The sequence below is a fragment of the Sprattus sprattus genome (genome assembly GCF_963457725.1).
Source record: "Sprattus sprattus genome assembly, chromosome: 10".
Taxonomy (NCBI): domain Eukaryota; kingdom Metazoa; phylum Chordata; class Actinopteri; order Clupeiformes; family Clupeidae; genus Sprattus; species Sprattus sprattus.
The window spans coordinates 16,414,401-16,428,801 of NC_137908.1; the positions used below are offsets into that span (position 1 = coordinate 16,414,401).

The following is a 14,401-nucleotide window of genomic DNA, read 5'->3' on the forward strand; positions in this document are numbered from 1 at the left end:
TATCCCAGTTCTGTTTTGCCCTTGCTATTTGTGGCTATTGTTGCTATTGCAAAGTTGTGTCCTTCCCAAGCTGCTTATACCATAAAACATAAATGTATCACATCATAGTGAATTTAACACGACACAAAACTGGTTGGAAACATCCGTACTTCAGCTACCTTTACATAGACAGTCATACCTCACTATGTAAAAAGACTATGAAAGGCACTACATGCAAAGCTTTGTTTAACATGGATTAATATCTGGTTTACATTCGTAATCAACAATAGGAAAGTCACAAAGCAACACGACAAATAGTGAAAAAGATGCAGGAGGGAAAGCCAGGGATCGATCACGCACAAAGGAAGGCCCACTGATCCCAGACACGGTTGTTGGTAAGACAGTCTGCAAGTGCAGAATCAAGATGCATGAATAAATACAAAATCAGGTGGTAACATTTGTAATACGACTAAAATTGTTTCGTGTCAATTTTGTTAAGTGTGAATCTCTTTCCAAAAAAAGAAAGTTCCAGATATTAATATATTAAACCATGAATGCTGTTAAGTGCAAGAGTGGGGAAACTATTAATTTGAATTTATTTAAGAATTAACAACAGTTAGTGTAAAAATAATATAATAATCTTAAAAATATTAATTTTCTTTGTCTCCAGCAGTCTTTGATCTTTAGTCTGAATGATTAAGTTAACTTTATACAGCTGTGATGCATCATACAATTTGATATTTATTCAGGGGAGCGAAATCCCCTGTATCCCCTGTATCTCCTCAGTGTTGGCTTGGAGAATAGCAGCCCAGATTGGGCAGAACACGGGCTGTCACACAGAGATCTGAGACTGGCTTGGAGTTGTGGTTAGATTTTGTGGTACGAGTTGCACAAAGCTGCGCCACAAGTATATTTCAAGTTTGCACTATTCACATGCCTGAGTCATAAGACTCTGGCTCAAACGATGTAGTATGTTATAGAATGCCAATCCAGACATAATAGAACATTGATTTAGTATGTTATAGAATGCCAATCCAGACATAATAGAACATTGATTTAGTATGTTATAGAATGCCAAACCAGACATAATAGAACAATGATTTAGTATGTTATAGAATGCCAATCCAGACATAATAGAACAATGATTTAGTATGTTATAGAATGCCAATCCAGACATAATAGAACATTGATTTAGTATGTTATAGAATGCCAAACCAGACATAATAGAACATTGATTTAGTATGTTATAGAATGCCAATCCAGACATAATAGAACATTGATTTAGTATGTAATAGAATGCCAATCCAGACATAATAGAACATTGCATTGGCATTCTGTAATTTAGTAAATCAGACACTTGCAAGTCAAGGTCAAAATGACCAAGGCACATTTCAAGACATTTCAGACATTTTGGACTATAATTATATCATTATATATGTCCAGTCAAAAACGATCATTTTCATCATAGCATTTGCTTGCCATATTTACAATACTATAAATAAATCACTTAAATATTTATGTAAGTTCCATATATCAGCTTGCTTATCACTTGTGTTTGCTTTATGTCAACAAGATCTCCTATAACCCTTGTGTGTAAACATGTGTGTTTATCCTTGTACATTGTAAGCTTTTTTAAAGAGACTTCTCAACTCAACCTCTCAATACCTCAGTATGAAATAAGCAATCAAACTCACAGCAATAATATTTCCCAACTTCATACTGAAGTTTGTTGACAATTGCTTTGAGAAGACAGTGTCTGTTTTGTGCCTGTTTTGTGTCTGTTCTGTTTTGGTTTATCTGTTACTGTCACAATTTTTATGATTTTGTTGTTACTGCTACCATCATTGTGATTGCTGCTTCTTTTGTTACTGTACCCCTGTTTCAATCCCTTCATGTCATTCATGTTCTATGTGGCTTTCTTAAACAACTCCTCTTGATACCACGTTTGTGGTGACGATGGATGTTGCGCTCACCGAAATACTGAAGGTGGATATGGAAACCGTGCCAACCTTCGAGGCGAAGGGGCTGATGCGGGAGCAGGGTCAGTAGCAGACGGCACAGGGGAGGCAGAGGGGTCTGCTGCGCCTGGCACGCGCTCTGGCCGAGCCAGGCAAGGCCCACTGCTAGAAGAGACTGTCATTGGTAAGGGACGGCCAAGGGTTCGACTGACGGTTGCATGGAGGCAATGTCACTGATCAAAGTCATTTGAAACTTAATGACTTTGTCGTTGTTTTGGAATTCTGTGAGATTTAAGTTTGACCATTGAAAAATGTAGTAGATCTAATCCCCAACTCTACTATTACCTGGCCTGTTACAAATAATCCCAATCCGACAATTACAAGAGGAACAAACAAGCGAGTAACCTTCATACAAGAAATAATCAGAATGTGTTGCTATTCTGTAGTAACAATTTCACAGCAGTTTACAGTTGTAAACAGGTCTTAGTAGTTAATACTAAATACTTCACATATCTACATTTTAAGTAATTTTATAAAAATGGCCAGAGACCAAAATTATTTCACATAAGTAAGGCGCATATATACATCATGTGATGTATATAACTGTCCAGTTATTTTTTCTCATATTCATGGTAATCAATGCCAGCAAACCTTTAAGTAGCAGGCATTACTATGTGATCAGTGTGCAGTGTGTTTTGTCTTTTCACGCATCGTTGCTTATGAATTCATGTCATGCTATGTTCTGTCTACCACTGTGCTTGCCAGTGTGTGTGTGTGTGTTTTATTCTAACAAAAAATGGAAATCTGTTCGATTGAAACCTACACCTGGAAGACAATAGACAACATTCAGAAGACACAAGGCTGCTTTTGCTAATTTTCCACTTCCACAATATTCCATTCCATATGAAGTCAAAAAAACACAAGAATGAAGACCAGGAAAAGAAAATTCCAGATGTAATGGATTTTTAAATCTTCCGTCAACATGGGGGATCAAGCCCGTAGACCAAGATATGCTTCACGTCAACCAGCCATGAATGAATTGACAAACACTACCTAACACCATTATGATGTCTAAATGGATGAAAACAAGTGAGTGAGAAGCTACAAGAAATGAGAAGGCGAAGAAAACACAACACAAGTTTGCGCGACGAAGAAAACACAACAAGAAAAAGACTTAATGAAGATAGAACATCTGCCTCATTCATTTATCAGAGAAATATATTTGGATACCGGTCAATGTCTGAAGATATTTGTTATGGGAAACATATGATTTTTGGTTGAGGTTCAAGTATGAAAATAATTGCATCCGAACATGTATTTTACACATGGACACACATGAAGTAAAATACATGGAAAAGGCACTTGTGTTTATACTGTGTGTTTACACATTAGACAATGCCTGGGGTAAGTATTATCTTTCAAACGTCGAACTGACTGAACATATATGTCATTTACATATATGTCACACATCTGTAGTTAAAACACACATGAGAACACTAAATACAAGAAAAGTGTAAACTCAGAGTCAATGTACCATGGCTACCTTTTCTTTCACTTACTATACTACTCTAACCAAACACTACAGATCCTGGGGTTCACTTCACTGCTGGACTCGAAGATATCAAAGCCAATGTTGGGGATCCCGCAGAGTTGTCTTGCAAGTTGAGCAGTGAAGACGCTGAAGGAAAATGGTACCACGATGGAGAAGAGGTAAGTATGAAGAAAACAGCTACTGATTAGATCTAGTCAAGGCACACACATCAGCATAAAGATGATGATTTTGTGAAACTATTCTATGTATATAGGGTTCCACCTAAATTCAACAAAGAAAGCTATAACAACAACAACAACAAAAACAACAGCTAATGACACAGTGTGTCCTGTCAGTGAGCATGTTTCTCTTCACTCCTCCATGAAGACACAGAAATGTCCCAACTTATCATTAGGGTTACTGACATATTTTATGCTGTGCGTATTGCTTCTATTGATACTCTACAGTACATTACATTGAAGGTACATGAAAAGCTTGGTACATTGAATTTCTCTTGTATCATTGTTTAGATCATAGAACCTTGTGAGGGGATAACCATCACCAAAGAGGGTGCCCTTCACAAGCTGAAAATCCACTCAGTCAGTGACGAATTTGCTGGAAGATATAAATTCGAGGCAGATGGCCGCAAAACAGAATCTATGATTGCTGTTGAAGGTTAGTTGAAACCCTATTTTGTAATTTTTTTAGATTTTTAGATTGGGTAACACCCAATGCTGTCTTGGAGAGAGAGTAAGAGTATTGTTAAGAGTACAGTGTATTACAAATGCACTGCACTGCTTTATATGTCACAGTGAAAGACATTTTCACCTGTACTGAAGCATTTAAGGTGCACTTATATTTGCTGATTTGGTATGTTTGCTTGTTCTGGTATCCTGTTTGCTTATCCTGTATAGATCCCCCAAGATTTGATCCAAAGGATTTGGAAATATTTTCAACTCCAATAGTGATCAAATCTGGTCAAAGACCTCAGTTCAAGATTCCATTTTTCGGACTAGAACCTCTAAAAGTCCAGTGGTACCATGAAGGTGAAGAACTTAAGTCTGATTCTAACCTTAAGATTGACACTGAGGAGGGATTCTCCCGTTTAATGTTCACCTCCAAGATGCTACGCAAGGACACAGGAGAGATCAAAATCAGAATCAAGAATGAGTTTGGTTATGTTGAAGCTTTTACAAAGCTTATCGTTCTTGGTGAGTACCATCTGAGAGCTGTGAGTGCACACAGTAACATTACTGACTAGACCACAAAATAAAACTTGACGAGTTAGAAAATGGTTGACATTCAGTTTCTCTTCCCTTCTCTTTCCCCACAGACAAGCCCACCCCTCCCCTTGGTCCTCTAGAAATCATTAAAGCCAATTCCGATTGTATTGAAATTAAGTGGAGGTCTCCAAAGGATGATGGCGGTTCCCCCATTACTAATTATATTCTAGAGCGCAATCAGATAGGACGCAACACGTGGAAAAAGCTTGGGCAAATCCCAGGAGAGGCTTACTACAAGGATGTCGATGTGGACCATGGCAGAAAATACTGTTATCGTATAAGGGCTGAGACAGTGGAGGGTATTAGTGAAAAGATGGAAACAGAAGATGTCCAGGCTGGAACTAAAGGTAATTCATCCACATTTTCCAGCAGGGGTCAACATGGAGATTGCATTACAAAGGGGGATGTTACAGTATACCCTTTTTCTCCACAAATGCTAAGAAAGATGAATTCATTGTGCCTCAGGATTCCGTATTAATTTTCTTCTTAGAGTCATTTTTAGTTTAAGAACCATCGTATTTTGTTCCTTATTCAGGAAAGGTTTGTAAAGCCGCACAGCTGACCTTCAAAAGAAAATACACACACACATACACCAATCATTTTGTATCAATTTCCTATTTGGTGTATTCCTATAATCAGGATCAGCAGAACATGTCAACTACTATAAAACTTCCAGTAATGGCAATGACAGTGAAGCAAAACGGTAGCCTAGCTTTCCGACAAGGTAATTCAGGCAATCCATAAAGTGAAATAAATGGCAAATATAAAGAAACTCACTGTACAGTTTTGACCTTATCTTAGGTAGGAATAAAGCTTTTCATTCTCACGTTAAGAAAAACTTTCTTAAAGGCCAACTTTTTGTGAATTGAACCAGCCTTTTAAATCCATTAATTTCTTGCAGCATACCCTGGCGCTCCTTCTACTCCTAAAGTGGTTGAGGCATTTAAGGACTGTATCAATCTGGCCTGGATTCCTCCCTCCAACACTGGTGGAAGCAACATTCTAGGCTATATGCTGGAGAAGAGAAAGAAAGGAAGTAACCTTTGGGGTCAGGTTAACAAATCAGATGAACTGATCAAAGGTTGGTTTAAACAAGTGTTTTAATTAATCGATACACGTCCTTATGTATATAAATGCCAAACGCCTGTGGAGGAACCTACTTAATGATGGTACAGTTTATCATTGTTCATTTTTGTGTATGATATTTGTCCACAGGCAAGGCATATTCAGTGAAAGACGTCGTTGAGGGCATGGAGTATGAATTCCGTATCTGTGCGATAAATATCTCGGGAGCTGGAGAATTCAGTGCCCCATCTGATTTTGTGTTTGCTAGAGATCCCAAAAGTAAGCCGACTGAAAGTTGTATTAATTTTCAAAAACCACACCAGATTTAAAATAGCATTATTGGGCCAATGTATGATAAGACTTACAAAAGAAACGTCAATGCATTCATCAGTAACATGTAACTATGAAAGTGATCTTAAATCACAATAACAGATTTTGTGTTTTATTACACTCTGTTGCCAGGTCCAATTGTATAATATAATCATATTATAATCTCTATGTTAATAATAAATAATACAGACTGACTAACTAAAGATAGTTTGATCAGTGAAATTAGAGATTTTTTATATAAATGCCCTGCTAAGCAGCCAATTTGCTTTCAACAGAGCCACCTGGAAAAGTTCTTGACCTTAGGGTGACAGATTCCACTTACACAACTTTGTCCCTGTCTTGGACTGCACCAAAGGAAGAGAAAGGGGTGCAAGACGAGGCTAAAGGATACTTTGTGGATATTCGGCCAGCAGAAAGCACTGAGTGGGATCGCTGCAATTCCAACCACGTCATAATGTCCTCATTCACAGTAAAAGGCATGAAGTCTATGGCCATGTATTGGGTGAGAGTCATAGCTGCAAATGATGGTGGAGAGGGAGAGCCCCAAGATTTGGACAATTACGTTCTTGCAATGCCTCCACCAGGTAAGATTATACTCAGCAAAATGATGTATTGCCAATGCAATAGTGTTCATTCTTCATTACTGATTTAAAATGCGCAACCATTCCATTATTCTATACCATTATTCTATACCACACTGATTGTCCTTATAAAATGTGGTTAACTGTTTGTTTCCCCTCTTAGTACGACCCAGATTCACAGATCAAAAAATCAAAAGCATCATGGTGATCCAGGCAGGCAACTCTGCCCGTTACAACATCAACTTTGAGGTGAAATTTTTGTTTTAAGTTGAAAATGTAATTTAACAATATCTACAGTTTGGTTTGTGTTTTTTCTTCAAACTACATGATTGTGTTCAACTCCATTTAGGCTTCGCCATGGCCAGAGGTGATCTGGCTAAAAGATGGCGTCCCTGTCAGCAAGCGTGTCACCATTAGCAATGCTCCTACGGCATCTCAAATCCTGATCCCTTCTTCTGAGCGCTCTGACTCAGGGATATACACTATTGTGGTTAAAAACATTGTTGGCCAGGAGACATTCAGCGTTGAGATCAGAGTCACAGGTAGGACGGTTTCGTAGTAATGAAGAGTAACGATGATCACACAGTTCCTGAAATGTACTTACAAACCCTGTGTTTTCTTGAACTTAAAACTATTTATTTTCACATTGTTCCAATGCCGTTTTGACCCTGTGTCCTTTGTAGGTGTATCCATATTATCTCTGTTTTGATTGGCTAATATCTTTGCTAGTGAATTGAGATACTACATCCCCACCTCCGACTGATCAGTCTTCCTCATGCAATTCACATATTGCTCTCCTTTCCACACAAAAAAATCCAGTATTTTTATATATATTACGGATGTAAAATTCCTCTCAAAGAGTCTATGTTTGACCTGATTACAGATGAGCCCAAGCCTCCTGGCCCAGTGGAAATTGATGAAAACGTGCCAGGTACAGTGACTGTGTCCTGGACAGCATCTCCAGATGAGAAGCGTGACGACAGGCTCCACTATATGGTGACCAAGCGTGACTCCACCAAAAGGACATGGCAAACTGTCGGGGATCGCATCTTCAACAATAAGTTCACTGTTTCCAATATCATGCCTGGGCGTGAGTACAGCTTCAGAGTCTACGCGAAGAATGACATGGGAATCTCTCCGCCTTCAGACTCACCAAAGTGGTTTATCAGTTGCAAGAAAGGTTTGTGTTCCACCTTTTTATGACTGTTGCTCATCTGTTCTTAGTGTCAACATATGAAATGATAAATGCGTAAATAATATGTTGAGTGTTATTCTCGAGATTAAAAGTGGTAACCTGATAGGATTGGTTGAGTTTTGCGCAGGTCCCTATGAAGACGGATGCACAATTAAAAATAAATCTTTTAAGTACTGCTCTGTCCACTCACATCGTGATCTACCGGCCGACCTTGCCTTTTCCATTTCTGTCTTGATGCTGTTTCAACAAAGTCTCGGACATTCTTTCACAGAACAATTAAGAGTGGATACTCCATTGAAACAGCAACCCATTTATCTCACTTTGCTGAGGCCTGTTTGTAGTGTTCAAAACAATGAAATATCAAAAGGCTCTTGACCATATGGGCTGAGCTAAACACATACCAGCTCTCTGCTGGGTTGACTCCTACCTCTATGTGTGACCTTCATGTTTGCCATGAAGTAGCAAGGTGTACTCTCTGTCCCCTGGAGTAGCTGAAGGTGTGGTCATTGGTCCCTTCCTCTTCTCACTGCACCGCGCAGCATAGACATATATACTGTATATATGTCTATGCCGCGCACCACCACCCTGGACACAACATCAACTCATCAGAATGGTTTCTCTTGTTATTGCTATGCAGATGGCCTCCAGTGTATCAGTCCTCCCTGCAAGACAACCACAGTCTCAGAATGGACCTCAGCATATTTCACTTATCTGTCAGCTTGGATGAAGAACACCTTCTTGACCTCTCAAAAAAAATCACACCAATCGAGTCCAAGATGGACTTCTAATACTTTCTTCCAGCAAAGTCTGCAAAATCTCTGGTGGTCATCTCTGATGACTCTAAACTTCACTGGTCACATCTAATCTGGTTCTTGGTCTAGCTGTTTGCACTGTATAAAGAATATTAATTAGGGGGGAGCTGTGGCGCAAGTGGGAGCATCCCGGTATCATGATTGGGTTGGAAAGCCCATGGGGACCTAGCCTGGTGACACCAGCCTACGTATTTCCGCCTGATTTGATTTCAAGCTCATACGTAGTCAGGCCCAGGCCCGCCTAACATCGTTTCCAGGCTTCACCCTACAACCGCACCAATCAGCGAACAGTTCAGAGCTGTGACGCAAAACTCGCCTTGCCGAGGTGCATGTAGTCCAGCGGAGTTTGTAGTTTACCAGCATTGTCTCAACTCTCGAGAACATCAGAAAATTAAAAGGAGAACAAGAGGATTGTCTTGTAAGTTTTATGATGGGAAAGGACGTCGTAGCTCTTCTCCCAACTGGCTTTGGGAAGAGTTTAATCTACCAGATGGCCCCGTTAGTAATGGAGAGACTGTCTGGGGAGACCGAATGCTTACCAAACGTTGCTGATTGGTTAAGGGAACTCCAATGATTTTAAACCTCAAGCTAAGCACCCGCCCATCTCGGAAACGAAAATGCATGGGGTTTTGCCAGAACTGACTGACGGAAAGAAATGGAGTCACAGGCTGGTAATGGCCAGGCTAATGGGGACCCGGGTCATCTCCCAATCCCTCTCCAGCTCGCTTCCTGTCTCTCTCTACTGTCCCATCTGATTAAAGGTATAAAATAAATCAAATAAATCTTTAAAAAAAAGAATATTAATAAGAATTTTAGGTCCTTCCCACTAACCTCAGAGTAAGCTGTACAACTCCTTGTCCATGCACGTCATGTTATTCAGATGATTAAGGACATGCTGAGAAAACCATTCTTTAATTAACAGAGGGCATCACTTGTAAGCTCTCTTCATTCGGTCCATGTAGCTGCCAGTATCAGGTTGCTTGCCTCCAAAGCATCCCCCAGAACAGCAACTATACGCTAATCTGTCACACAGTTTTAAATTCCAAGTAGCTCACCACCTAACTCCTTATCTCAACTATTTTCTTTCATGATCTCTTTGGAGAAAACTAGCTCCATTTGATATCCTGAATTTCTCTTCAAAAATAGTTGGAGACTCTATATTTCCATTATCATACTCATATGTGACACAGTTGGCACTAAAACCTTGCTAAGTGATTCATTTTGGTGATAACATTTGACAACATAAAGCATTGTGATCCCAAACCTTGGCTTAGCTTCATAGTGAATAGACTGGATGGCTAGTGAGAATGACAAGTGTGTTTATCGGTCCTTCACATGACCATTAGCCTGACGATGTCATACTCATAATTCTCATAAGTCAGAATATGAGTCTGATACTGCTCCATTGGGCTGTGATTATGGGGCGTGTTTCAACGAACCAGGGGAAAAAATTGCTTCTTCGCTCAATTGGATATACCTAGAACCAATCAGAGCAACGTATTATGTGACCAGGGCCAGCTGATTAATTAAAACGAATCCTACCGAATCCCGTAGGAAGGACGGCAAAAACATATTTTTGATCGACAAATGCATTGATCACGTTTTTCTGTTCCTCTTACAGAATGAATGCACTGTCAATGTCTTCTTAAACAGATTTGATGGCAGAATCTAGCCTACACATCGCAGCTCTCCAGCGGCAGCAATCTTTGTTGAAAACTAATTCAAACCAAGCAGTCTTTGGTGACGTGGTTGATTACGTTACTGTTTACTATCTGTCGATCATCGTATAAAGCCCGCCCTGACAATTTGATTGGTTAGATCAGTTTCTGAAATCTGATCATTTCTCCCCAACGGAGAACAGCCAGACCCAACTTCCAGACCTCAAATGTTGTGGTCTGGTATCCAGGCTACATGACCATGTATTACAAAAATGAATTTGAAATACATTTCCTCAAAAGGCAGTTAATCTTTACAGAATATGTATGCAACATGCACAGACCTGGTATTTTGTTTCTTATGCACTTGCTAATTATAATTCTTTCAAGTTTTTTTTTTCTATTCCTCATAAGTTAGCTATTTGCTGTGTTGCACTCTGAGATAAAACTGTCTGTCAAGTCAATACATGTAAATGCTCTGTTACAGACAGGTGACATAATTTGCAACTTTATATTTATAGTCAGGCACATACTCCTTTGTGAAAATTTTAAATTTAATGTAGACCATGATCACACCTAAAATCACAATGACATTCATGAGTTCTCGGCTTGGCTTGGCTTGGCTTCTCAGGGTCATTGAACATGATGACACGAATGACAGCTTACCTACTTGACGACACTTTAAAATATCATGTATAGGCTACCTGAAGGTTTTAAACAACTGAATAAAAAGCCTATTCTTTTTTTCTTTTTTTGTAACTCTAGAAAAGTTTTCACTGAACATGACTGAGACTAAGTCATGCAACATGGATAGGCCTCCTAAGTTCCTGGTTCCTCTGAAGACGCACACCGCTCCCCAGGGCTATGAGTGCTACATGAGCTGTGCTATAAGAGGGGATCCAACCCCCCATGTCACCTGGTACCGAAATAATGTCAGCCTCAATACAAACACCAACTACTACATCTCCAACACCTGTGGCGTGTGCTCACTGCTCATCTTGAGAGTGGGCCCCAAAGACACCGGAGACTACACAATCATCGCAGAGAACCCCTTGGGGAGGGTAGAGTGCAGTACCAAACTGACTGTCCGAGGTAAGAATAGAATTCAGTGGTGTTAACACATTTAAGCCACATTTCGATGTACACCATGACAAAAGATTTTCAAAACAATCAAACTAGAAGCTAAATAAATACTGTACATAACTTTGGAATTTAGTAAGCAAGCAAGTAATAAATAAATAATACATAAACAAAGTTGTAAATAAACTACCCGAGGTTGAGGAACTGACTAGGAGGATGGCTTCTTGTGTAAAACTGATAGATCGTTCTTTCTTTGCTTTCCAGATTAAAGCAACACAGCATTAACAGCCTGGTACTCCATTCTCAACATTTTTTGTGATTTTTCTTTTTGTGGACTCTTTACTTTATAGACTTATATTGTGATTTGGTGATGTGTTGTTTCTATGTAGAAGTATTTTTGTGTATCTTTTTTCTGAAGATATAATGTGCTTATCACATCTAATGTGACACTACTCGACATTCTTGGTGTTGCATGCACTACAGAATGGTATGCATCACTCAATTAATTTAGATTTTGGGGGAATAATGAGTTGTGGCAATGATCGTGAATCTTTCTTTGGTTTAGCCAGAATCCTTCACAGACTACTCTGGAGAAATTGTTCTGAACAACACTATGCAATGTATGTATATGGCAAACTACATGTTTTTCATTGTCAGCTAAATCATTTGGCTTCTTAGATACTAGAACAGCAACTAAAACACCATTCTCTGCATTATATACTATGCACATGGAATTTGGAGATGGTACACAAAATCTGTGTTTAAGCACCTGAAAACATGTAACTGGTCAATAAACAATACGTATGTCAAGATTGGATATCAAAGAGATGTGTATCTACATTTTACATAATAATGCATCAACTGAATAAGCAAATGCTCTGATATATTAATCTTTTGCTCTCCATCAGGCAGTGCCACCATGAATCAGTGGTTAATGCCATTTTTGCACTGTGACAGTGACTGCAACGTGCCGAGTTTGTGTCAGGTATCTCACCCTGACTACCTGACAAGCATGTGAGGCTCTGTCCAATCACACAACACGGTTTAATGTATGCCTCAGAAACAATATATTACATACAAATTTAAACACTTGACCCATCGGGGCCCATTTTTTCCCATTAAGTTGCGACCCACATTTTATAGAACTCAATCCATAAAATAAACACAAAAATATAAAACATAAACATTGGGCCTATTTTTATCCCTGCATTCATAGTACATTAACCCAACCCTGACATCAGGTAGATTCTAAAGCAACAACTTGCCACTTTTGAGGTGTGTTTTTTTATGATCATCTATTTTTGGCATCCTCTTCAAATTATTATTGATGGAATATGGTCATGTGAATGCCAAATCAACACTGTTATTTCTGTTAATTAACATTTGGATGACATCGGAAAAAAAATATATATATATTTGTTGGAACCTACAGTTATCAAAGTCACTAGGATGAATCAGGGTACTGATTTCTTTTTCACAAATTTTATGTTAAAAAAAAACCTTGCCCTGCCGTCTGTTCTTGAAATCCTGACTAATAAATTGTGTGATCTCTGACCTCTTGCTGTAACACAATATCATATGAGTGGCTATGAGTGGTCATGTGTCATGGGCATGTGTCATGGTCATCTGAGTGATTTACAAGTACTGTGCCCTGTCCATTCCAAACACATGCATCCTAAACCATGCCTTATTTGGTCCAATTCCACTGTGCTGTATAAGTTAACCTTGGTTAGATCTGCATTCCTTCAACACTCTTACTGCTTACAGTGTTTCTCTGACTGTATCTGTGAAAGCTCTGGGTTAAAAACAAGGGTGCTAACGACACCAGCCAGTCACTCCAAGGCTTAAGTTTCCCACTGATGCTTTTTGAAAACAGATAGCCCTGCAGAACATATTCTACAATACAAAACATCATGACAACAAGAAAGGGATATCCCCTGAAACTGCTTGTATGTTTGTTACCATTTACAATTGAATACAATTGTCAGAAAATGTTGAAAAACAGAACCCAAACCAAGGTTTTCAAAATGACATTCCTCATAGTTTAAGCCTCAGTTAATTAACTGATGTTCAATACATCCCACAATGACTAGATTTCTGTGATGTTGTCTTCAGCATACAATGGTGTATGTCTATGAAAGGTTTTCTTTTTTTAAGACAACCCTAGGGAAAATCACTGAGCTATTAAAGGGAAATTAACAATACGTTTTTGTGTCAAACCCTAATAGGAAAATTCATTATTTATTGTATTTTATTTATTTTTAAGTATTTGACATAGTTTGATGGAAAAATAACGTATTCTTATTTCATGGTGTTAGCAAAATATCCACTGGAGGGAGAAAACACCTATAGTGGCAATGTGCTTATCAAACATTATTAACTAACAACTCTTTTGTGTTTTCAAATTGAAGTCATATGCAAATGATCCATTTCAATTAACAAATTAACAAAAAAAGAACACACTTTGTCATACCACAGGCAGTTACAGTTAACAGATATCATCAACAGAATATCATAAACAACATTAAGGTAAACAGCCACAAGTATCTACCTCTTTTCTAGGTGATTAAATCTGCCATTTGTAATTGTAATTGTATAATCAATCACATGCCGTTAAGACTGTCCTCCAAACACAAAATCTCCTGCTTCATCTGTTACTCAGTGACCTTACCTTTGGCTTGGATGTGTGTTCTTATGTCCCTTAAAAGTTGAGATCTTTCTTGCAAACCACTGACCATTCAACGAGTGACTGGAATTTTAAAAGCAAATTCTAGCAAGCAAAAGTCTGTGACATTCTCTGCCAGAGAAAGTTAGTGAGGGAGGAGTTTAAGATCCTATAGTTCTCACCTCTTGTGCCAGAAACAGACAGTAAGTCAATCCCTCACATTGCTGGGGTGCCCCTCAAGAAGGCCTGCTCAAAAAAATCCTAAAA

General features: G+C 38.8%; 1 protein-coding gene across 2 annotated transcripts in view; it reads left to right on the forward strand.

Moving 5' to 3' along the window:
- igfn1.1 (immunoglobulin like and fibronectin type III domain containing 1, tandem duplicate 1) overlaps positions 1–13,023 on the forward strand; it is a 32,726-nt gene extending 19,703 nt beyond the window's left edge. For both annotated transcript variants that reach the window (XM_080846153.1, XM_080846152.1), the window contains exons 13-24: positions 3,523–3,647; positions 3,999–4,143; positions 4,383–4,679; positions 4,802–5,098; positions 5,653–5,832; positions 5,967–6,095; positions 6,422–6,730; positions 6,891–6,976; positions 7,077–7,269; positions 7,611–7,907; positions 11,155–11,481; positions 11,734–13,023. In XM_080846153.1, coding sequence (XP_080702279.1) covers positions 3,523–3,647; positions 3,999–4,143; positions 4,383–4,679; positions 4,802–5,098; positions 5,653–5,832; positions 5,967–6,095; positions 6,422–6,730; positions 6,891–6,976; positions 7,077–7,269; positions 7,611–7,907; positions 11,155–11,481; positions 11,734–11,738 — 2,390 coding nt within the window. In that variant the 3' untranslated portion in view covers positions 11,739–13,023. The remainder of the gene's footprint in view (positions 1–3,522; positions 3,648–3,998; positions 4,144–4,382; positions 4,680–4,801; positions 5,099–5,652; positions 5,833–5,966; positions 6,096–6,421; positions 6,731–6,890; positions 6,977–7,076; positions 7,270–7,610; positions 7,908–11,154; positions 11,482–11,733) is intronic.
- Positions 13,024–14,401: the final 1,378 nt, after the last annotated feature.